The sequence below is a fragment of the Eschrichtius robustus genome, chromosome 9 (assembly GCF_028021215.1).
Source record: "Eschrichtius robustus isolate mEscRob2 chromosome 9, mEscRob2.pri, whole genome shotgun sequence".
Classification (NCBI taxonomy): Eukaryota; Metazoa; Chordata; class Mammalia; order Artiodactyla; family Eschrichtiidae; genus Eschrichtius; species Eschrichtius robustus.
The window spans coordinates 113,466,634-113,493,764 of record NC_090832.1 but is presented as its reverse complement, the minus strand read 5'-3'; the positions used below and the strand labels follow the sequence as shown (position 1 = coordinate 113,493,764).

At 34.6% G+C, this 27,131-nt stretch overlaps 1 protein-coding gene across 1 annotated transcript in view; it reads right to left on the bottom strand.

Annotated features, from left to right (window-relative positions):
* Positions 1 to 27,131, bottom strand: part of ADGRB3 (adhesion G protein-coupled receptor B3) — a 784,426-nt gene that overhangs the window by 465,721 nt on the left and 291,574 nt on the right. The window contains exons 2-4 of the mRNA XM_068550879.1: positions 22,893 to 23,003; positions 16,772 to 16,933; positions 10,468 to 10,632 (exon numbers count right to left, since the gene is read on the bottom strand). Coding sequence (XP_068406980.1) covers positions 10,468 to 10,632; positions 16,772 to 16,933; positions 22,893 to 23,003 — 438 coding nt within the window. The remainder of the gene's footprint in view (positions 1 to 10,467; positions 10,633 to 16,771; positions 16,934 to 22,892; positions 23,004 to 27,131) is intronic.

Below are 27,131 nucleotides of genomic sequence, written 5' to 3'. Positions count from 1 at the left end.
CCACCAAACCAGCTTTACAACAAATGCTAAAGGAACTTCTCTAGGCCAGAAACACAAGAGAAGGAAAACACCTACAATAACAAACCCAAAACATTTAAGAAAATGGGAATAGGAACATACATATCGATAATTACCTTGAATGTAAATGGATTAAATGCTCCCACCAAAAGACACAGGCTGGCTGAATGGATACAAAAACAGGACCCATATATATGCTGTCTACAAGAGACCCACTTCAGACCTAGGGACACATACAGACTGAAAGTGAGGGGATGGAAAAAGATATTCCATGCAAATGGAAATCAAAAGAAAGCTGGAGTAGCAATTCTCATATCAGACAAAATAGACTTTAAAATAAAGACTATTACAAGAGACAAAGAAGGACACTATATAATGATCAAGGGATCGATCCAAGAGGAAGCTATAACAATTGTAAATATTTATGCACCCAACATAGGAGCACCTCAATACATAAGGCAAATACTAACAGCCATAAAAGGGGAAAGCTACAACAACACAATCATAGTAGGGGACTTTAACACCCCACTTTCACCAATGGACAGATCATCCAAAATGAAAATAAATAAGGAAACACAAGCTTTAAATGATACATTAAACAAGATGGACTTAATTGATATTTATAGGACATTCCACCCAAAAACAACAGAATACACATTTTTCTCAAGTGCTCATGGAACATTCTCCAGGATAGATCATATCTTGGGTCACAAAGCAAGCCTTGGTAAATTTAAGAAAATTGAAATCGTATCAAGTATCTTTTCCGACCACAACGCTATGAGACTAGATACCAATTACAGGAAAAGATCTGTAAAAAATACAAACACATGGAGTCTACACAATACATTACTTAATAACGAAGTGATTACTGAAGAAATCAAAGGGGAAATCAAAAAATACCTAGAAACAAATGACAATGGAGATACGACGACCCAAAACCTATGGGACGCAGCAAAAGCAGTGCTAAGAGGGAAGTTTATAGCAATACAAGCCTACCTCAAGAAACAGGAAACATCTCGAATAAACAACCTAACCTTGCACCTGAAGCAATTAGAGAAAGAAGAACAAAAAAACCCCAAAGCCAGCAGAAGGAAAGAAATTATAAAGATCAGGTCAGAAATAAATGAAAAAGAAATGAAGGAAACAATAGCAAAAATCAATGAAACTAAAAGCTGGTTCTTTGAGAAGATAAACAAAATTGATAAACCATTAGCCAGACTCATAAGAGAAAAAGGGAGAAGACTCAGATCAATAGAATTAGAAATGAAAAAGGAGAAGTAACCACTGACACTGCAGAAATACAAAAGATCATGAGAGATTACTACAAGCAACTCTATGCCAATAAAATGGACAACCTGGAAGAAATGGACAGATTCTTAGAAATGCACAAACTGCTGAGACTGAACCAGGAAGAAATAGAAAATATGAACAGACCAATCACAAGCCCTGAAATTGAAACTGTGATTAAAAACCTTCCAACAAACAAAAGCCCAGGACCAGATGGCTTCACAGGTGAATTCTATCAAACATTTAGAGACGAGCTAACACCTATCCTTCTCAAACTCTTCCAAAATATTGCAGAGGGAGGAACACTCCCAAACTCATTCTACGAGGCCACCATCACCCTGATACCAAAACCAGACAAAGATGTCACAAAGAAAGAAAACTACAGGCCAATATCACTGATGAACATAGATGCAAAAATCCTCAACAAAATACTAGCAAACAGAATCCAACAGCACATTAAAAGGATCATACACCATGATCAAGTGGGGTTTATCCCAGGAATGCAAGGATTCTTCAATATACGCAAATCAATCAATGTGATACACCATATTAACAAATTGAAGGAGAAAAACCATATGATCATCTCAATAGATGCAGAGAAAACTTTCGACAAAATTCAACACCCATTTATGATAAAAGCCCTGCAGAAAGTAGGCATAGAGGGAACTTTCCTCAACATAATAAAGGCCATATATGACAAACCCACAGCCAACATTGTCCTCAATGGTGAAAAACTGAAACCATTTCCACTAAGATCAGGAACAAGACAAGGTTGCCCACTCTCACCACTATTATTCAACATAGTTTTGGAAGTGTTAGCCACAGCAATCAGAGAAGACAAAGAAATAAAAGGAATCCAAATCGGAAAAGAAGAAGTAAAGCTGTCACTATTTGCAGATGACATGATACTATACATAGAGAATCCTAAAGATGCTACCAGAAAACTCCTAGAGCTAATCAATGAATTTGGTAAAGTAGCAGGATACAAAATAAATGCACAGAAATCTCTTGCATTTCTATAGACTAATGATGAAAAATCTGAAAGTGAAATTAAGAAAACACTCCCATTTACCATTGCAACAAAAAGAATAAAATATCTAGGAATAAACCTACCTAAGGAGACAAAAGACCTGTATGCAGAAAATTATAAGACACTGATGAAAGAAATTAAAGATGATACAAATAGATGGAGAGATATACCATGTTCCTGGATTGGAAGAATCAACATTGTGAAAATGACTCTACTACCCAAAGCAATCTACAGATTCAATGCAATCCCTATCAAACTACCACTGGCATTTTTCACAGAACTAGAACAAAAAATTTCACAATTTGTATGGAAACACAAAAGACCCCGAACAGCCAAAGCAATCTTGAGAACGAAAAATGGAGCTGGGGGAATCAGGCTCCCTGACTTCAGACTATATTACAAAGCTTCAGTAATCAAGACAGTTTGGTACTGGCACAAAAACAGAAATATAGATCAATGGAACAGGATAGAAAGCCCAGAGATAAAGCCACACACATATGGTCACCTTATCTTTGATAAAGGAGGCAAGCATATACAGTGGAGAAAAGACAGCCTCTTCAATAAGTGGTGCTGGGAAAATTGGACAGCTACATGTAAAAGTATGAAATTAGAACACTCCCTGACACCATGCACAAAAATAAACTCAAAATGGATTAAAGACCTAAGTGTAAGGGCAGACACTATCAAACTCTTAGAGGAAAACATAGGCAGAACACTCTATGACATACATCACAGCAAGATTCTTTTTGACCCAGCTCCCAGAGAAATGGAAATAAGAACACAAATAAACAAATGGGACCTAATGAAACTTAAAAGCTTTTGCACAGCAAAGGAAACCATAAACAAGACCAAAAGACAACCATCAGAATGGGAGAAAGTATTTGCAAATGAAGCAACTGACAAAGGATTAATCTCCAAGATTTACAAGCAGCTCATGCAGCTCAATAACAAAAAAACCAACAACCCAATCCAAAAATGGGCAGAAGACCTAAATAGACATTTCTCCAAAGAAGATATACAGATGGCCTACAGACACATGAAAGAATGCTCAACATCATTAATCATTAGAGAAATGCAAATCAAAACTACAATGAGATATCATCTCACACCGGTCAGAATGGCCTTCATCAAAAAATCTAGAAACAATAAATGCTGGAGAGGGTGTGGAGGAAAGGGAACACTCTTGCACTGTTGGTGGGAATGTAAATTGATACAGCCACTATGGAGAACAGTATGGAGGTTCCTTAAAAAACTACAAATAGAACTACCATACGACCCAGCAATCCCACTACTGGGCATATACCCTGAGAAAACCATAGGTCAAAAAGAGTCATGTACCAAAATGTTCATTGCAGCTCTATTTACAATAGCCAGGACATGGAAGCAACCTAAATGTCCATCGACAGATGAATGGATAAAGAAGATGTGGCACATATATACAATGGAATATTACTCAGCCATAAAAAGAAATGAAATGGAGGTATTTGTAATGAGGTGGATGGAGTTAGAGTCTGTCATACAGAGTGAAGTAAGTCAGAAAGAGAAAAACAAATACAGTATGCTAACACATATATAAGGAATCTAAGGGAAAAAAAAAAAAAAAAGGCCATGAAGAACCTAGTGGCAAGACGGGAATAAAGACACAGACCTACTAGAGAATGGACTTGAGGATATGGGGAGAGGGTGGGGTGAGATGTGACAGGGTAAGAGAGTGTCATGGACATATATACACTACCAAATGTAAAATAGATAACTTGTGGGAAGCAGCCGCATAGCACAGGGAGATCAGCTTGGTGCTTTGTGACCACCTAGAGGGGTGGGATGGGGAGGGTGGGAGGGAGGGAGATGCAAGAGGGAAGAGAAATGAGAACATATTGTATATGTATAACTGATCCACTTTGTTATAAAGCAGAAGCTAACACACCATTGTAAGGCAATTATACTTCAATAAAGATATTAAAAAAAAAAAAAAAAAACCTTAGGGAGAATCATAGAAGCTATTTTGTAAATACCCAAAGTAAACAGAGTATAGAAACGTATAAAGTCAGAGCAGAAATAAATGAAATAGATGAAAATAAAACAAATATAGAAAACCAAAAAAAAAAAAAAATTAGAATTAAGAATAGAAGCAAGTTATCGTGGTAAGGGCTAAGAAGGATTAAAAAAAAAAGGTTGGTAAGTAAATTAAGACAAAGTTTAAATGAGAAAAATATTAAATAGTAAAAGAGAGCAAGCCAGGATTAAGAAAGACACAATTTTTTAAAACTCTCATAAACTAAGCACTGAAAGATCACCAGAATAATGCTGAAAATCTGAAATGACACAAAATGAATACAATTGCCACATAATAGACTAGAAGGTTAAGATGATGAAATGCAAATTTTAATTAAAGACCAGGTTAACGAGGCAGCATTTGTGTTTTAAATTATAACATCCTCATGTTGAGACAATCAGGGACCTTTGAACCAAGGTAGGGCAAAGGCTCAGGATCTTTCCACTCTCTGTCCTCACAGGAATGCTCCCTGCAGAGGGACTGTGGGGAGGTCACCCTCTCACAAATGCTGAAGGATCAAAATACTAGGACCACAGGAGACGGAAGCCTCTTGCTCTAGGTAACAGATGTTTGGTTCCAGCTGTGTTCCTCAGGACCTATAGTTGGGTGGTTCTTTCCTTCTTCTTAGAGTTTATGAGTCTGCAAATATATCTGGAAACTACAACCTAATGGGATCTGTCTGGAATGGTTCTGGATTCTCAGGAATGAATTTCTCAAACGCAGGACTGCTCAGCCCCACAGACGGAAATGGGCCCTTATGCAGCTACTTCTCCCTAGAACAATCCTGGCCAAAGAATCCCTTTGAGTGTCTTATGAAGGCTGTCCATAAGAAATAAAGCTCAGAAACTGTCATAATATCCTGAGTTTACTTCACCAAATCCCTAGCTTTTAAAGTAATATTCCCATATAAATCATGATCCTCGACTTTATATTGTTTTATAGTTTTCAAGATTCTTCCACCTAATTTTAATCACATTAACATTCCTATGATATAGAAGGGTAATGAATACCAGCTCTATTTTAAAAATGAAAGAAGTGAGGAATAGAAAAGAGGAAGAAGTTGCCTAAGTAAATATTTAAAATTAAGGATTGGAAAATAAATAAATGCATACATACATAAATAAATAAATAAAATTAAGGATTGGAACTAAACCTTAATCCATGTCTGTGAACTCCAGACCACTGAATCATATAATTATATGCATTTATACATAGCCCCATATATAAATGAAAACTTGTCAATAGTTCTTTATTTCAGTCTTCAATCTGTCACTCACTTATTTATCCCTACCTATCCTCTATGTTACTTGTACTCTACTTCATAAATATATATCAGAAAGAGAATTGTCAAAACTGACACAAAGAGGGCCAAACTTAAATCATTGGTTCTTCCAGTCTTCAGCTACTGACAGAGGGAAAAAAAATTATTACTATAAAGTAAAATACTACGAAGAAAATTACCATAGAGCTTGAGGCTTTGAACTAAAAACTTAAGCTTTCATTTTCCCAAAATAATTTAATTTTGGAAAAGACAATATCAATTTTTTTTTGCAGATATACATCTATATAATTTTAATGGAGGGCCTACCTAGAAAATGTAAACATTCCATATGTCTGTCACTTTTCTCCAGCTGAATATTAATCAAAATCAAAATCATTAAAAACAGAAGCATATAAAGTGATCAAATCACCCTGGAGGAGGAGTCACCACCAAGGTGACACCCAGGCTCAGGTCTGACACTTAGCCAGACCTCAGTACTGTTGGCTACTTCCTTGGTGTCACAGCGAGGCTGTGTTATCCCCTGTTGGACCTAAAATCATCAGAAAACACATTAAGAACCAGACAAGGTCACTCTGAGACTGTGATAAAAATGAGGTAAAACAAGGTCACTTCATAGACAAAGACAAGGTCCCCGTGGAACCCACAATGTTCCAAGCATTCTCCTCTCTCAGCTAAGATGAGTGACTCACTTCTTCACCAACTGCATCTGGTCTTCCCTCGTCCTAGATAATTTACTAAGATACCCAATCATAGCATTGTCCCCCCTCCCTGACACCATCAAATCTGGAGCAAAGCCCCACTTTTTTAAACCTTCTGTGAAATCACCCAACGCAAGCCCAAACCCTTGATAAGTCTTTCCTAACACCCCCTTACTAAGACGCCCTGCAATTCCCTATGTTGATTTCCCCTCACTGCCAAGAGTAACAAACCCAACTTGTTCAACTACAAGTGTCATCCTGATGGACTCTCTCACTGGAGGACACTGACATGATAATAATACTAGTACTAGAGAGTGTTTGCTCGTTTGCTACCTACCATGGTCCTCTCATGAAGAGGGTGTTACTTTATTGTCCTCATTGTACAGCTGAAGAAACTAAGGATCAGAGGGGCAACATAGATATGAAAAGATGATATCTAAATTTAAATATGTGTTCTCTTGCAAAAGTCCAAGATCTTTCCCCTACAACACATTAATGTATTATTAAGTAGGCACAGAAAGTGTCCTAGAAAAATTTGGATGAGTATTAGAAATTCGTACATGTCAAGAAAATCCAATCAATAGTCATCTAGTGCATATCACCAGGTACAAAGTTGCATGGAGAGATAAATAGGAAATAAAAAAGCATTTCCTTGTCCTCAAATATATCAATTATGAACTTGATGCTCAATTAGTGACTGCAATGAAAATTCAGAGAAAACAGAAAACATAGGTTGGACTGCCAGAAGTTCTGAGTTTGGTGATAAGAGAAACATATCCCAAAGACCCCTGAACACACACATACATACACACATCCTTCCATAGTACCACACGTAATTATTACTACAGATGAGAAAAGGAGGAAAACGAAGTCCCATCACGTTTATGAGCCAGTGAATGAATCACAGTGAAACCCTTTCGTTGCTCTGTATACCTCTGGCCCATCTCCCCCCAACCAACACCAGTCACTGTTCTCAGACACAGTACACAAGTCGGTAACTAGTAACTCAAACTAGGAAATATCAGATCAGATCTACCCTTTCCTTCCTTTCTTCTCTCCTTATATGGATCTCAGGCAAGTGGTTTACTTTCATCTCTAAAGAAGTTGGGAGAAAGTTGGACATTGACTAAGGAAAGTATCAGATAAAAAATAGGATGCCATCTACTTAGCAGTAGACATCAGAATTTGCATAAATAGAACCATTTCATTATTTAATGTGAGCAATATTCATCATCCCTACATAGTATCCACTTTGTTATGGGGGTGATATGTGCTTCCTAAAAGCAGAAGCTGGGACGCTGCTCTGACATGATCCCACACTAAAACGTCACTGCCCATGACCACAACCTGCATGGTCAAATCTTGCAAAGGTGGTGAGCAGAGACCCAGTTTGTTGTTTTGAATGTTTCATCTGCTCTCTTCTGTTCTTCACTCCACAATCAGCCTAACCAAGGAGAACCAAGTGTGGGTCTTTGCCCACTTCTTCATCACTGGCAATTTTCCCATTATAGGTTTTCCCTTAAGAGGTGGTCTTAGGGTTCTCAGGTAGGATGGCTACAAGAAATGGAGGTTGAAACCACTTACTATTCAAATTACCACATATCATTGAGACTAGAGTATTTGTATATGTTTTTCAGAATTGCATTTAATTTTTCACATGCTTATTTCTAAATCCTCAGAAGATATTACAAATTTCTTGAGATCAAGGACTATGTATTCTTCTCAGTAGTGTCTTACATCTAGTTGACACTTAATAATGCTTTATATTCAGTGAAGGTGCCTGAGATTAGCTATAAGAAATTAGTTCTAATTCTCTTAATATCTAGGAAGAATTTGAAACATTTGTACCAAACATATCTTATATAATTTAAAAACATAATGCCAAAATTTTGAGCGGAGTATAAAAATATATTTTTTTAAATCATAGTTATAAGAATTCCCTTTCAGATAGCAAGGAAATTGGGATGAAATATGGTAAGAATTTTATCTTTTACGATGTAACTAAATCCAAGAATGGAAATAACAGAAGTCAGAAACAACACAGAAACAATATTAAGTATTCAAGATAGATCCATAATGCTCACTTTATGAGAAAATATGAGCTAGGCCAGATTTACAATTAGTATAATCGTAACTCCCCAAAATTAAAGACCTAACAAAAGAAAGCCAACCAAATTTAAGGGTCTTAGAGTGGCTCCAGTGATAGTATAATACAGGTAAAACACACATGGTTACTACTTGAGTGATAAAGCAAAAACTACATCAACTTAGAAATGAGTTCTCTTATCTAAATTGTAACAACTCAGCCTCTCTGTGCACTCATCCAAGCCTTTTCCTGCTAGAAAAAATTCATGGAAAGTGTACTATGAAAAACCTGGTTGACAACATTTTACTGATCAGTGCTATTTTATCTTTGTACTTATGCGGATCAACTGAGGTAAAAGAATTAATTAGAAACTAATATATTAAAAGAGAGTCTATAGTTAGCTATGATTTTTTTATTTCCCAGTGTTATCTATTTTTTCACACTCCACAGAAAAATAAGCGTGAACTCTGACTCCCCGTAAATATCACAGCTCAGCAGTTAAAAAAAATTCTAAAATTTGTATAAATTTACTCAAATCTTTGGAAAAAAGGCAGAGCATAAATATATATGTGTGCGTCTGTGTGCCTATGTGTATGTTTACAGAGAGATAGAAATAAGACAGAACATAAATAGATTTTCTGAGAGTGATTTGCAAATAAGGAATCATGATTATTGACTCCCCAATATTCATAATACTTGAATACTGAATCATACGAGTTATATTCATCATTTGTAGAATTCATAACATTCTAAAACTAATGATATTACTCAATACAACTACTACATATTTACATGTATATTCCTAAGTGTAGCAAGCCAGTTAAAGAGAACGATTAAGCTTGTTAGATGACTGTTGCTTCTCTACATTTTTGGATGTTTTTCAGTCTTCAGATGTTTTAGATTCTTAAAATTTCCAGAAGAACTTTGAATCACTGCCTTATAATATAGGATATTGACTTGGGGAATTTAGAGGGCAAATGGGACTCAGTGTGAGTTGAATAATGTGTCTGGAGCTCACTACTGGCATCCCAGCTCTGTTGCTTGCATGTAGAACATGTGACTGCATGGACAGGTGAGAAACTCTCCCAAAGAGAAGATGATGCTTATTTATAATGGTCCCATTGCCATTTTTGTTAGCCTCTGCCATTTGCCACTCCTGTCTGTGTCTTCCCCTAGAAGTGCCTTTGCTTTTCCTGGGGAGATTCTATCATTTGTTTGTTTTTATTTTCTCTCATAAATTGCAAGCCCCTTCAAGCTGGAGATGAGTCTTTTTCATTTTGTAGGTATCTGTTTTATGTGTGAATGTTTCAGCAACCTAAATAAAAGCATTACGAAGACTTCTCTCTGGAGTAATGGGTGGAATTAGCAAAGTCGGGTAAAACAGAATTGAAATATTTTAAAGGAAAAAAAATTTAAATAACATAAATACACTCTAAGAACAGACTATACAGTCTTCATAATCACATAAATACTGTATGTCATTTATGATCTAACCATTTCATGCATCTAGCAGTGAATCTAGAAAGTCTGATTTCCTAGCAAATGTCTACCATGCTCACACGTGTGAGCTCCTTAGCTCCTTAGCTCCTTAGCTCCCACTCCTTAGCTGAGTGAGTGTGAGAGAATAACATCAGAAGGATTGCCTCCACACTGGTCTCTCTAGTTACAATGTGGATGCAACAGTCAATTCAGGTCTTTGGGATGGCTTATAATTTTTCCAGGAGGGAAATCCAAGTAAAGATAAAATCTTAGTGGGAATCATTAATATACCTATTTATAGAAATCCAATAAAGGTGAGCATTCATTGGTACTCACTCAAGGAAATATTATACACAATTACATATGATAGAATCAAGGAAGGTACCCAGTTTTATTTAAGCAAGAATCAATAAGCAAAGGACACATTTTCCAGTGTGACTGAATGAAGGTTGTACTCTTAATATCTCCTAGGTATCCTAGGGACCATATACAGGGACATAAATGCCAAGCTCCCCAAATCCAGAACAGGCTTACCTGGGCAGAGAGCGATATTACAAGGCTTATGATGAGTCTCGGGTCCTTCACATGGCCTTCCCCCATACTGGGGCGGAGTGCATGCCCGTGTTCTTGTTCTTTGGCCTCGACCACACGTGAATGAACACAAACTCCACGGAGACCATTCCTCCCAGACTCCATGGACTGTAATAAAGCAAAGAAGCTTCAACAACAGAATCAGAGAGGCGAAGTCAAAGATTATTTTTCTTTATAATTAAGAAAAAAAACTCATCAAATAGACAAGTATGAAGATATTTTAAAAATTCAATTGAATTACTCTTATTTGTCACAAAATGTAAGTTAAGTCAGCAATCATTTAAATAATGGAAAATTGCATGTACCTCTTTTTTATTTGAACAATTATATTATAAACTTTAAAAGTTTTTTGTTTTTTTTTAATGGAAATGCACCTCTCTCCCTCATAGTAAAATAGTCATGAGTTACTTCTATGTAAAAGTAACATCAACTAAATTTCTTAGAGTGATCTTCTGGAGTTAAAATTGCATTTAAATAGATAAGGGTCAATTTTATTCTTCCAACATTTACAAAGTTTCAGGATTAATAAATTTTATGATGTCAGAGAATGAAAAAAATCTGAAAATTGATGGTACATATTTTAAACAGCTTTTTGACCTCACATTTTAGAAAACATATTTTTGCCATTTAAAAAATGTGGGTGTTTAAAGTCACTGTCTTTTGAATAAGAGGGAAATTTCAAAAACTCTATCTACTTGCATAATAGCCTCCTCTCTCCCCAGTTTTAAAATGAGGGGCAAATATGAAGACCTCTTTCTAATAGCCAGAAAAACAGAAGATACCTCTCCTCTTCCAGTGACTGGATAGCACTGGAAATCCTCCTAATTAATAAAAATTCTAGAAAAAACATATGATCTAATTAAGTTATGTCTTATATAACTATCAGTACACCAGTACTTCAAATACACCATTACGATGAATTCACACTTGACCGGAAATATTAACATAATTTGTGTTCCTCCATAATAACCGCTGCAAATAAATGTTGACATCTTTTGCAGAAAGTCCATTAAGGTTCAAAGTTTAGGTCACTTTCTTGCACTGTCAAATCACCAACCCCATCCCAATTCTTAACATTTGGGACACAGTAAGCAGTTGTACTCCATGGATAATACAAATCAAAAGAAGCCAGGCAAAATGTGCTTTTCAGTTCAAAATTCCTGTCTTGATGTTGAACCTCTGTCTTACTCTTAAAAGTTCCTCAGCACATGTTTGATAGAACACCCACTGACATGAGTAGGGGGAGTAGAAATTTATCACAAAACATGACAAAGATGCTCATTTTCTCTTCAACATTGGTCGGGGTAAGCAGAAGTGTCAGAGGAGACATGCCAGTAAATATAGTACATCTAGAATATTTTGCATGTTATCTGCTGACCAAGTTGTTACTTTAAAAACACAGATATGACATCCTTAATTATGAGGCAGCCCGTTCTCTTCTATTTATACTATTTAGTTGCCCAACTTGTGAAAATATGTTCAAATATTGGAAAAATTAGCCAAATTTAGGTAATATTCCATGAAAAATTCTTTAAGATTCTGTGAAACTTGCTTGAAAGTATATTTCAAAAATACTACATAGAAAAAGTGAGAGAAATTAAGATGTTTGCATTTTTCCCATTTAAGTTTGGGAACACCAAAGACAATTTGTATCCAATTTGGTATAAGAATAAATAGTAAGTCTGTATTTAAGTCTAAGGAAAACACTACACATATACCTATATTTACATATAGGTATATATGATCAATTACAGCAAAATAGTTTAAAAGTAACATATATGAATCTACTTTGTTATGTAAACTGTACACCTGTAAGCAATTTTTGCATTTATTTCTAGTTACCAAATGTTCTCCACTTAAAAACCACCTTTTCTCCCCAATTTTCTGTATAAAATGCTAATAGACTATATAGTATTTTTATTTCTGGTTCTGTTCTGTTCTGGTTCTGTTGTCTTCTATCAAATCACATTGTTGCACATGCAGTGAACAATCCCAGAAGAAAAAGCTGCTAAATTGGCAGATTTTTCTCTAAAATCTCAAAGAAATGTTCATTAATCTTGATGATTTAGTTAAACTATGGAGCTAGAATCCTCTGAAAACTAATATTTTTTTTTAATTTATTTTTTTAAAATTTTATTTACTTATTTTTTACACAGCAGGTTCTTACTCACTACTTCTTAACAGTCTTTATTGCTCCATGGTGAAATTTCATGACTTCTCCACATCAATTTTAAAAAGCAAAAATATGTTTTTTCATTTGAAAAAGACATACAATTATTAATAATTTGTTACTTTTGATACTTGATACTATTGAATTAGTAGGAAATTGTAGTACAAATCTTGTAATTTTATGAATCCTTTTCATAAAGATTTATGATAAAGATTAAATATTTTTATTTTAATGGAAATTTGTTGTATAAACTACTTTATTTTCAGTAAAGTATGAAAATCTGTAAATGATCTAGTCCATTTGAAAAATGTACCTAGAAACTAAAATCAGATTGATCCATTTTTATAGTTTTCTTCTTTAGACACTAGCTATAATATCATGTCTCTGATTTATCTAGAGAAGAAATGAGGAATACACAATACACAAATTATATTACTACCAGGTTTCTGAAATAAGCATACAAAGTATCTTGTGATTCAGATTGAGATGTATAAAATAAGTCCTTTAAGTGAAAGCTTTTTTTCTTAGGGAAATAAATGGATGTGAAAACTGTGACATTAAAAAAAAAAAAAAAATCAAAACCATTCCTTAGCCTAAATCAGCTTTTTTCTAAAAGACTGGAATATAGAGTAGACTAGTGGTTCTCAACCAGGGGCAATAATGACCTCCCCTTCCCAGGGGACATTTGGCAACATCGGAGACATTTTTGGTTGTCACGGCTCAGGGGAAGAAATGGGGCTACTGGTATCTAATGAGTAGAGGCCAGGGATGCTGCCAGACACCCCCAAATCCTCAGGTCAGCCCCACAACAAAGATTTATCCATATCGAAATGCCAGTGGTACCAAGGTTGAGAAACCCTGCAAGAGTTCATGAAACTGTAAGTCAGAAACCAGGGCAGTAAATACAGAATTTCATGTAGCTCTCTCTTTTTCTCAATTTACTTTCTGTTTATCCCGATCATTTTCTGCCCTGAGCAATAAGGGTTGCTGAAGACACTATGACGTCAGAGCAACAATTTTGTAAAAGGCTGGATATCTTAGGATTCATATTAGAAATAACACATTATTATGCAATTTAAAACTCTTTAAATGTGAATAATGTGGGTGAAAGGTTACTAATTTATAATACTATTCATTAGCCTTTAAGAGTACAAATAATATAAGCTCTAGTTCTATCATCCCACATATTCTGTGAAGTGACATTAATATTCAGTTTGTCCTTGTGTCATTTTCATTAATTAAATAGCAAATAGCCTTGCTTATTCACAGTGTGACAAGTAGGTTATTTCTGAGATAATCTTCTTCTTGGGAATAAAGTATTTCAGAAAGATATTTACACTGTTCAGCGTACTATGTTAGGTTTTAAATTCACTTCTTGTCACTGTTTTCATTATATATTGTGTAAAAACATACATATTTACCAGCATGACAAATAACTGAACAAAATATCAAACACAAAATATTTCATAGCAAGCACAATCACCATCTGAAAGGTATCACAATTTCCTGTAGTGGGATACTTATTTTACATTTTTAAAATAATAAAGTTGCTAAATTATTCTTCATGTTTGGAAAATTAAAAAGAAATCAACAAAATGCTTTTCATTGTCTTTAATTCAACATCTGAACTATAACAATGATTAAAAGATACGTATTTCTTATCATCAGTACTATTTAAGCAAATTTAAAAGGTAAACCTATACATATACGAAGGTGAAGAGAAACCAGTAATTAGTATGTACTTCAGTAGGCATAATAGTAGAAGGTTTAAGAAACTGAGGAAAAGCTTTATAATCATAGAATATTATTCAGTTTTCTGGACATGAGATGCAGAGTGAAAGGGAGTACACACTGGTCCCACTATACATGGTCTCCACGCCCAGTGAGGGGATGGGTCAGCAGCCTCGGGCAGAAGGATGGAGATTTCCATATGTCAGCCAGGTGAGTGTTCATAACGAGTGTTTGGAAAGTAAGCTCTGAATGGAGAACTGTGGAGAACACTTTAGCACCCACTCAGACTTCCATTTGGGGATCTGTTTGCCATTAGAGTCTATCCCTGTATGTTAAAAGGATCTTGACTCTTCAAAAGGATACTGACAACCTAAATGTATATATCAAGTACAGCTTAACTCTCTGTTGACACTTTTCTCATTGCCAAGTACAGGGCACTTGATCGTGGAACCCTTAACATAAATACTGTAAATAGGGTCCAGCTTTAAGTACTCGTCCAGACAATGCACTTAACCCACACCCACCTGAAAATCCACTAGCATTTCCTCATGAGGTCCTTTTACCTATAAAATGTAGACACATTACAATTTCTAAATTGCCCATCTCCTTACTGCTCTTGTTTCCCTTCTCTTGCCTAATGTACTTGAGTATGTTTGCTCTGTGACCCCTATTGTCATCTTTTTTTCACTGTCTTCCCCACCCATGATCTCCTTAAGCATTTTCCCCCCTCTGTTATCTTTTTATGTTTCATTTGATGTTCTTTCTCATCTAGTCTGATTCCCTCTGATTCTCACTGACTTTTCTTATTTTCAGTGGAACCATTGCTCTTTTCCTACTAATTCTGTCTTCCCTCCCTCATACCTTTCTGCCCTGTTTATCTTTTTTTTTTAATTGAAGAATGGTTGATCTACAGTGTTTCAGGTATACATCAAAGTGATTCCGTTATGTGTGTATGTATATATATATATATATTTTTTTCTTTTTATTCTTCCCAATTTATCTTTTAATTCTACTTTTGTCTACTGCTTTGTGCCTCCCAAGCCCGTAGCAAAGGGATCTCCCATCTCACTGCAGCATTCCTCCTCCACGACTGCCCACCACTTCCTTCCCCTTTTAGTTTTTCCAGCTTGCCTTTTCTTTTATCATCTAATCCTTTTTAAGTGTACAGTTCAGCAGTGTTAAGTATATTCATGGTGTTGGGAAACAGGTCCCCAGAAATTTTTCATTCTGCAAATCCAAACTCTGTACCTGTTAAACATCTCCACCTCCAAATTGTTTTTGAATGAGTTGCCCTCGCCCGTTCTTCTGGGAAATTGGCATTGTCCCTGCCCCTCCCCCATGCCACCCACTCTGTACTCTTGCTTTTAGCAACTGCAGAATTAGGCTTCTCTGGAAACGGAGCTTGCCAGAAGACTTAAGCACACTTCAGATGAAAGGCGGCTGTAGTGCCAGGCCCTTTCTTTGCGCCCACCTCACTCCAGAGGCCTCTGGAAGGGCGTGAATGCAAGTCCATTGTCAACTGCAGTGGTCTGAGTCGGCATCACCCATCCACCAAATGGCTGAGCAGAAACACAGACCTAGAGATTCACAGGATTACGTGCTTCGGACTTCTTGAAAGAAAGCCCAGAATCCTTTTAGTACTTACTTTTACATGAAAGTCAGTGGTCTGAGAAGAAGAAACGCTTATAATATGCATGTATGCACCGATGGACAAAAAAAAATGTTGATGTAACATGGAAAATCTGATCCTAAGTGGGTAAGCTATTACGTTATGCTCCATTTAACATGTTTTTTTTTTTTTTTTTTTTTTCATTAGTGACTTTAAGTTTACAGGCAGAGGATGGCTCTGATGAGGGTAGTCACTTGAATGAAATAAACTAACAGAAAGTCCTTTGGCCCAGGGCACTATTCTCCCCGATGGGGTCAAATAAGTGGTAGGAAAATAGCTGACTGCCTTAAAGGCTGTATCAACCACTGCCTTAAACACTGGGTACTGATCACATTTCCAGGATGCTGGCAAATTTCACTATTCCTCCAACATTCAACTGGACATTTTCACCATCTAAAATAAGTAAAGACTTGGAACCTTAAATACCATTAGAAACAGATACAGAATTTCAAGCTTATAGGTGCAGTGGGTAGGGAGTTACTTTTGTAATTTCTTGGCTGCTCTGAAAGCGGAAAGAATCATATACATAATAAAATTTCACAGTTGAATACAAATTACACTTATCCACTCTAATTAAAATGCCTCTACCAGGTTCATATGAAAATAACACATCGTTCCAAATGCGTAACATGACACAATTCAATAACATCCACAGTTATAGTTGCTGCTAACACTACCTGGACAGAGGGCAGTGTTATTGCAAACCCTTGATTCTCTTAATGGGCCGCTGCAGTGTGTCCCGTAAGGTGATACACAAGTTCTGGTTCGCACCTGCGACCCCTGACCACAAGTAACTGAGCATGTGCTCCACTGGGACCACTCTTCCACGCCAGATTCACCTGTGTGCAAGACAACAAATAAACATGAAATACTGTATTGAATATTCATCTAGTAAGCATTATACCAAACTGACATTATGACATGCAAGAATAATTTCAATGTAAGAACATGACAGTACATCAAAGATACACAAAAACATTTCAGAGAAAAAGAAACTTAGAGATACTATTACACTGACGCAAGATCCAAGTTAGCTATAACCTTGTTAGCAAGACTCCACTTCACAAATCCACTGGGCCATGGATGCTATGAAGGGACAAGTCAGCATTTTTCAAGAATGATTGTTGGAGCGATTCTCTTCAAGCCAATCTAAAGCTTTGTCCTTTGATGGAAGAGGAAACAAAATGTATTGCTAAACGTACTCTGGCTTTGGTGAGTAGGAATATATTGATGTATCCTTCCCCAGTCGTTTGTTCCATAATCTCCTTTCTAATGCTGGATGAGGTAGGGCTCTGGGAGTTTGGGCATATCTAATTTTCATTGTGTTGAACACTCACACTTGTTTATAATTTATTCTTTGTGCAATTCCTACTTTTTCATCCTATGACAGCATTTATTTTGTCATAATTTGTTCAAAAACATTCTACTCACAATTTTCCCCATGATGATCTACAGTAGAGAAGTAAGTTTTACTTGAAATGAAGGAAAGTTCCTCTATGATTTCTATTAATTTAATCTGGAACTAAAACTTACTAAAAAAAATAGGGCTTTAAAAGTCACTGAATGTCTGAATTCATTAACTTTCTTGGAGTAGGCATCACCCTGAGACTACGTCTCAGTTCTATTACGATCCAAAGTCATGTCCCAAGGAGACTTAAAGTCAAGAATTTCTAAGACCATCTCAACGGGCTTCTAATTTTATTCTAGAATGGTGTTCAGGATAGATTTTTAACACTAATTTGAAAACTTGCAGTTGCTTTTCTACAAATACAAAATTGGGCCATTTACCTGCTGGCAGGAATTAGTTAAATTAAATTTAGACTTTGTTGAAAAAGACTACTTTTGCTTCACTTGGTGAAATGTTTCTGAAAATGCTCCATCACTGATTATATAAATCAAGGAGCAATTTATATTTTACAGATTCTGTTTAGAATTTGATTTGCCTTTGGAAGAGAATTCAACTGATAGAGTATGATGATCCATTTTCCACCTTTTTTGGAAAGGTTAATACATGACTTAGAAATGACTTGCAGTGCAACTCAAGGCATCTGGTCCATGGGCTGGGACTCTAGGACAGATGAAGTTTGGACCAGAATGTAACTCAACTTGCTGATCACTGAGAAGTTATTTTTCCAAAAAACAGAGTCAGATGAAATAAAGCATGTGTTTGATAAAGTCGTTCAAGTGACATTCTGGTGTAAGCTTCTTACCTCCTCGAGGGCCCATGACAACTAGGTCACAGACAAGCACACTTTGAGTAGCACTGTTCGGAAGCATTTGCTCTTATACTGGTCTGCAGTATGCACCCAGAGGTGTAAATAATATAATGCATTTATAACTGGATATATATCATAAGGGCACAGTGGTAACTGAGATGACATATTATATTAAATAGGACATCTTTTCAGTGTTGTGATCAGAGTTTGTCCTGGTCATGCTCTATACGTCACCGTTGATTATTTCAGTATTTTTAGCCTTTACCAATTTATATATAACTAATCTATAAAAATGTTATTCAATGACCATTTGAATAATATTTAAAGCTGTGCCTCATAGTTTGTTCTTTTACATGAATGAATACTCTATCAAGGTTAAAAATAATTATTTTAGAAACCCTATAATATGACAATGGTTAAAAAATATCTACCCATATATGTATACATGCACATATATATTTAGCAGTGAAAAAAATTTAAGCTTAACGTTGGGGAAAATCTAATGCAAATTTTTTTCTTGTGATATTTCAACCTGTGTTTGTGATGAGATTAAGTGAAGTAGAAATACTATGGTTGAATGTGATTAATTAAAAGCCAGAAAACCTTGAACATTGTGAATTCTATAATAAGTAAAATGATAAAGGTTATGAATACAATTAGTGCTATTTTTCCACAAGAGCATTGCATTGTTATGATGGCAGCAAAAGAAGGTTTAATTAAACTGAGCAATGAATCAGGATCAAGAACTATTTTTATGTGCATTTCTGTAAAATTTTTAAAATTTTGGGTTGCTTCTGAATGTATGAAGCTACAATGATGTTGAACAAGCTAGATAATGATGCCTGGGTCACGAGGGATTGATAATTAGTGCTCAGAATTGGCATTATTCACTCCCCCTCAAACCGGTGGTTCGTTTTGTGGATCAAAACCAAAACAAATAAATGAATAAGATATATATGGGCTTTCAAATTCTGAATCAAATCTTGCCGTTGAAATACTGGCCCACCTACCAAAATGACCCCATTATATCTCAATCTATAATTTCAAGTGACATTTCCATGAAATAGTTATGATTTCCATGCTGCCACAGCCTCATCCCAAAAGGCATGAAGGCTGTTCTAGTCAAGCACATTGGGGCTTTGTGAGAAATACTTTAGAGCAAAGATATTCTGTAAAAAATTCACTGACATTAAGACAGTAAAGGATAACACAAAGTATACTATTCTCAATATATATGTCTTTGGAGATAGCACAAACTAATTTGGTTCCTTAACTTGTAACTTAAGGCATATTACACATTATGTAGAAGGATTCAGTATCTAAGGTACTATTAAGGCTCTTTATTCTGACACGAAACATGAAAGGAAACTGAAAAAGCACTGCTATTAAAGTCAGAAGATCTGTCGTTGATGGAAAGCTACTGCATATTAGCTCTGTGACCTTGAGAAAGTCACTTTATTTCTCTGAACCTCTCAATAAAATGAGTAATACATCTACCTCAAAACCTATTTGTGAGGATTAAATGAGGTAAGGTATGGGAGTGCATTTTAAACTGTAAACAGAATACTAACAAAAAATGTTGCTAGTATGTTAAAATCATGAAATTAGAAACACACAATTTTATTTTTCTGTTTTAGATAACATGTGACATACTATTTTCCCCACTGGAATAAAAGACTACTTTCCTAAACATGTTTATAAGATCATTTGATAACTATGATGTTAAAAAGCATCAGTATGTGTAATTAAGATGTCTTAAGCCATCTTGTTGGTATTTAATTTAGATGTCTATATTAAATATCTATATCTTATCATGGCATTTCACTTCCATCGACTATAAATACAGCCGTGTCCTAGACTATTTGAGCATTGTACAATTATGTCCAAACTAGCCTATCTCAGTTACCAAACTGACCAAAATGGTCAAGTTATTTTGATAAAGTAATGTGACTTTACTAAATATTATTCTTCTAGAAACATTGTCAGTCACATTATTACTTTATAGAAAGTTTGTTTTTAAATATTGGGTTGACTGATCATAATGACTGAAGAGGCCAGGTTACTCATTTTGAGAAGTAATTCTTAAGTTATACGGTCTGATAGCTCTTGCTTTGTTTTTCCTCATGACTAACATAAAAATATAGTGTGTTTTATTATTCAGTTTTACCCCTATTGCATTATTCTTTGTTCTCAAATTAATGCTAGCAATTACTCATCATTATTTACATGCAACACAAATTTCTTGGTTTGAAAGACAAATAGAAAAGTATAAATAAAACTTAACTTTTGTAGAATTTTATTGTGTGATACTGAGCTGTATTTATTCAGACTACCTTAACATCTGGAGAAAGTACAATCTCAGAAAATATTTAAGGGAAAAAACAAAAAAACAAAAAACCTGCTGTTTTCAGCTTTACAATTGCCTTGTGTCAAATTATGTATTTTAAAAACGATGTTAAATAATGCAGTTTTCCAGTCTTTAATCAGTATCATAGAAATGTAAATTTAAAATGTCTTATACCTGTATTTATATTTACCTATACTATATTTGGTTTAAAATGAAATAATAACTATATGTTATTCATTAGTTAAAGCATGCAATCAATATTTTCAGGACTTTAATTCTGAAGTTCATTGACTTTTCTGACTTATTGATAACAACATGGGGAAATAGTTTTAAAGCTCCTCATGGATCTATTTAATAAGCATTTCATTTATTTTACCAAATCATGTGTCCCTATATATTAGATACAAAACAATGCCTGGAAAATAGTGAGTAAATTAAAATGGAAACTAGTAATTCCTCACTAAGAAAATATAATGTTCCTTGTGATTTGAATTTGCAAAAAGGTTTCTGGCTAAAAACTCTGAATTTTCTTGGTATGTGTCACAGGCAAATCCAAAAACTGAATTTATATAAAAACTCCTGGCCAAATTGCATAATATTTATGCATAAACTAATTTTGCTACATTATTGGAAATTTAAACTATGGTTCACCATTTCATTAATAGGTGACCCCAATTTTAAGGAATTTCAGTAAACCAATGTCTGCCACTTCTTTTGAAAAATGTCAGGACACCTCTAATCTTACAGAAATGCCCCATGAAATGGCACAAGAAGGAGGCTGAGTAGTCAGTCCATGCCCTGTGTCTTTACTTAGAGTCAATCATCCCCTAATCTCTGGTCAGTAGTTGAGACTTTTTGATCCTTGTAAGGGAGAAACATACATTTAGAAATTTAAAATTTTGCCTGAACCTGGTCGTGCACTTTTGGACTTGTTCAATCAAATAGTAAAAATATAAATCACCTTTTCTTAAATAAGAAGGTGCACAAAAAGCAATCCAGATAAGCAAGTTTTCTTCATTTCTGGATTTGGCTGCACCATATATTTTTAAAAAGCTAAAAATATGTCCTTAATGTAGAATTTATTCTAAATGTTCTTCCTTTTCTGAGAGTTCTTTGACCTACTTGCCACTAATGTATTCAAGTCTACTATTCACCCATTACCAAGAGCACAATTCATTAAGAATATTTGCATTTTTGAGTTATAGATTCAAATCTAGTGTTCTGAATAAGTATTATCCTAAGATCACATGAACTAAAGGAAATATTCATTCTTCAAGGGAATTTCATCAAAATCAGTCTGAATGTCATGTCAAAAAGCTGGTCATGTACTTGAAACTTCTGTATTAATAGTAAAATACATGATCTAGATTGGAATGTATAAGACTTTATGAAGACATAGATAAAACTGTTAGTTTGCAATTTCCTGCAATAAAACTGACAGATGAAAATGTTTATAACACAGATTAATCATGTTTTCATCTAAGAACGTTCTACATTCAAAGTAAAGAGGGGGAATTATAGCCCATTTATTATGATGAGCCCAAAGAGGAATGCATCTATTTGTTTATATATATATATTTGGAGTGATGTATTTTAAAGTAATCTAATTTATTTAGGATTAAAAATGTTATAAAACAAAAAATCATTTTTGTTGATAGTTAATTATTTGGAGTGTATTATACCTTACTAATAAAGACTGTCAACTTTTTATTATTTAGCTTATATAACAAAACTCTTTTCAAATTAAAGATATTAAATTCTAAAAAAAGTTTCTAACTAATTGCTATACACTTTAACAATCAATTAATATTTATATGATACATGACAACTGAAAAAATATTCAACATATTAAATATTAAATTTCATCATCTAAAGTCCTACTTAAAATATTAATTCTGAAAAGTCCTAAAATAATCAATTATTGATGAAATAAGTTTGCTGAGTTTCTTTAGAAGTTTAATGATACATTTTAAGTAGTTAATTAACATAAGTAAATAATAATATGTAAATCCTAAATGTCCCACAATGAAAGCAAAATAAATCTTACACATTTTTTGTGCACTTTTCAGTTCACAGCTACTTCATTTATGGACTTTAACTGGTGACAAAAAAAAAAATGGCTTAAAAAAATATCAGCTCCAAAAACTGACAAATGTGCAGCAAAAGATTATGAAAGCATGCAGTGGTTTCATTAAATTAACAACAATAAATAGAAAAATGTAACTAACGTATTACCAGTTTGTGCCATAAATTTAGCAGCATCAGCTTGTTCCTGAGGGACCCTTTTTTCATGAACAGATCGAGGTCGCTGACTTTTAATTGTATGATCTCCCATCATTCCAAATTCTAAAGACAGAATAAAGGTATATGAAAGCTTGTGTGTAGACATTTCTCACAAATTACATCACTGTCTCATGCAATATGTCCCTACACAGACCTAGAAGTTACTGATTAAATCCACGATTCTAAATTTTTTAGGCTGATCTGCTTGGAACATTTCTAAACTCAAGTCAAAAAAAAAATCTATAAACAAGAACAAGGTTTCAAGAAACAATGATAACAGCCAGTGAAATGACACATCAGGTTTTAAGCCAGCTGAAGTAACAGAAATAGTGTACTCTTTTCTGATCGTGTTTTGAAGCAATACATGAGCAAAAATACAACCACAGAGCTAACTTGTTTTTCAGAGATAGAATCCTGATGCAAACCAGCTGCTGCTTTGCTGAAGAATCATCACCCCGACAAGTTTTTTCAGCACTTCCTTAAGGAGTGAGTAATCCTGTAACCTAGTTTACCTAAGGCAAACATTCACTTGATGGACTATTTTCCCAAAGACAAAGTTGCCCTTAGGGTCCTCCAAAGCTTATAGAAAATGGTGGCTTAGATAACTCTCATTCTCTCCTGCCTTGTGCCCACATAATTCTTCATCCCTTTTCTAACCACTTGGAAGAGGGTGTTTTCTCTTGTAAAAGTTATGTTTAAGAGAGAGAATGACTCCAGGTTTCTGTTATTTAATCCTTTCAACATATACCTCCTAGGAAAGGAAAATAATCTGGGCCTAACTCAGAGACAGATGGAGGAGAGAAAAAATAAGCTGAACAAAATAATAGATTCCACATAGCATATATTTTTTAATCTATATGCTTAGAACTCTGTAAGCATTCCATGCTTATTTCACTGTTACTGTAAAATAATTTGAATAAAACCAAAGCCTGATGAATGGAGTGGTTAGTTCTGGCTCACAGGACTGTAGGTGGGGGAAGAGCATTGCTGAGGGGCAGGGGTCAGTGGTGCTCAATGTTCCAAGAAAAGTTTTGGGTCTTTAACACGAGGTCTTTCATACATGACACACATGACTGGGTAAAATATGTTCTAATGATAGTGCAAATAGATTGCTAGACCTAATAATGTCAACATTTGGGAATGGATAATTTCACCAGCTTATTGTTTTGGCGTTTCCCATCCATCTTTAAATCATCTTCTGCTAAAATATTACAATGTACCTTGTACGATTAAGCAGTGTATTTTTTATGCAAACTCTGATCTTTTATGCAAGGAGAAAAGACTAGCATGTGTTTTTGTCCAGCCTGGCAGATTTCCTCATAAATATTAAAGTATGGCTCCTGACAGATTGATTTGTCAGAAATTCTTTCCAGATATTCTACCCAAGAGAACATCCCATGAGAAATCTGAGAAATCTAAATGTGTGTTTGTTTCTGTCAGTTTAGATAAAATCCAAGGCAGGAAATGGAAATTTTCATAAAATGTCAGTTGGTTTAATCTCCTAAAATCCATCACTGTTTTCTATTACTGCCAACATCCTTTCATTCCATTCATTTATGTGTACGTTATGTGCTGCCTAAACCATGCTTCATTCTGCTACTGAGAAGTATCTAATCACCTATCATTTAATGATTTTGGAAAGTGACCACGTAGAAAATTTATATCTAGACTCCTGCACTATCCAATATTTTGAAATATTATATATAAATGAAATTTCTCTGGATCTGAAAATAGCAAAAGAAATTTAATAGTAATTTTTATTAACAGTATGATTAACCTTCTGTCCTCTTGAATTTATCATTTAAATTGTGTACGTGTGTGTCTATCATTTAGGGCATCTGAGTCAGAGCACATGTTCACATAAGTAATCTGGGGGCTCTGATGCTTACACTAAGGTAGTTTTGGCACCTGGAGAGCAAAGGACACCAAAGAAAGTATCCCATGCCTACAACTTCCTAACTACAAGGTAACTTTATTACCTGTTCTAGTAGAACGCAATTCTTCAACTCGGTGGCAGCATGATAATAGCCTGCAATTTGTTTTCTAAGGAAAAATAGTTTACAGGAACTATGATCTTGAAATCTAGGGGTCTAAGGATATAGGTTGGCTCTGAGATCATTTTAAAAGTGTCATATTCAATTTTTAATGATTTCCGAAATTTAAACACGAGTAAAGTACTATTTTTTTTTTTTAAATAGGCATTAGTATTTCAGTGAACTATTTCACATTATTAGCTGGAATGCAATTGAAGCTTCTCAAATACAAATTACAAATTTTATATTACAAATTAAATTTCTATACTCTTCACTCTAGTCCCTTCTACTTACTAATAATCAATGTTATATTAGCATTAGTGCTAATGCCTTATCATGGGTCACAGCATTTAAGAAATTCTTCAGTCATCTGTGGACTTGATTACTTTAGTTTTACATAATTGAAAGTTTAAAATAAATTTTCTGATTATTGCTATCAATATAATTTATATTAAAAATTACTTTAAAAATTAAAACTATTCAATAATATGAGGTCTTGATATAACTAAATTCCCTATAAGATAGAAGACATGCTAACAATTTACTTCTTTTTCTCAGATGGAAAAGCAACACTATGGTAGTATTTTTTTTAATGTGCTAGACGGATTGTTTCAGACCTAAAACAATCCTAATTTGTAAGTGAAACACGTAAACTCTTATCTAATTAAGTGAGTTTCTTTTGCCAATATTTATGTGCCAAGTGTTTGAAAAATAACTTCTTTGTTTAAGGGTTGTTATCAATGGTAAAATTTAACAACAAATGCTATGGCTCCATCCATTTCTCACAAGGGAATACTTTCAAAATATTTGTGCTCTCTTTCAAGATGATATCATCTTCTTGATTTCTCATGAATATAAAGGCCAATTGGATCATCTAAACTTAGGGAGAAAAAGCGATTATTTTTGCTATTATTCTCTTATTTAGTGAATATGGGTTGAGGTAAACCTTTAGTGTGTTATGCTTTCTGAATAATATAAGTTCTTCATGGTTGTTGATTTATATTCAAATGATTCTGAGGTGGCAAAGATCATATACTACATTAGTTACACGAGAAAAACAGCATAGCCAAATAAAAAGATGATCTGCTTTGGTGAAAGCAATGAAAAGCAAGTTATGAAATCAAATGAAGTCATGTACAGCATAATATTGTATATGTACATATGGTACATGGCTTATGAAAATACAGGGTTATTTCCTATATCTTTATGTTGATGGTATCGATGAAGTGGTGGATAAATAACTGCATTCATATATAAAACTCATATGGCTTTCCATGTTTAGGCACATTTTCTCATATACACTCTTTCACTGTGCTTCTCGATAAAAAGCAGTAGTCTCTGGAAGTACGATACAATCAAAGTCACATGAAAAAAAGGTTTTGAAAATCTGTTGCTTTAGGTATAGTTTTATGTCTTTTCTTCCCCCATCCAGAAATATTAGAAGTAGATCGTTAAGAAACAAATACAGTTGAAAACTGACTCTTGGTAGTCAATTGTCAGTCATGAAGTTTCTGTCTGGAAATCAAGGGTTATAATAATGTGAAGTCATCAAAAAGCTAAAACACACACATATCCATTTGTTATTTTACCATGTGTTTATTTTTCAATGTATGGACAAGTAGAACAGCAAATCAGTTGATAACAGTTATTACTGCAAACTATCTTGCAATATAAATATTAACTTCACATTGTTAGCTAGCTTTCCTTCGCATTTCTACAGAAACTATTCTAGCCCACTGTTGCTTCTCAAGAAACTCTCAGAGTTATGCCCTACTTTTAATCTACAGCCAAATTGCACTACTTTTTGTCATGGAAATGGTCAAGCCAACACCACCTTTCTCTTATTTTCCTCCACCTGAAACACCTGCTCCTCCAGCCATGCCTGCAATAAAGCCTTCTCCAAGTCCACCTCCAATGGCACCACCTCCATGAACTAACCAACCAATCAGAATCAGCCTCTGTCTGCCCTAACTTCTGTTCTGCTTTGTATCAATAATGGACTTTTACTTATTAGATTGTGCCTTATTCCCCGAACTGGATTATAAACTTATATGGAAAGGAAGTATGTCTTATGAGTTTTAAAAGCACCTCCTGCTTTTCATATAACTGGGGTTCAATATTTATTCTATAAATAAATTTCATGCTAAGAATTGCTTCT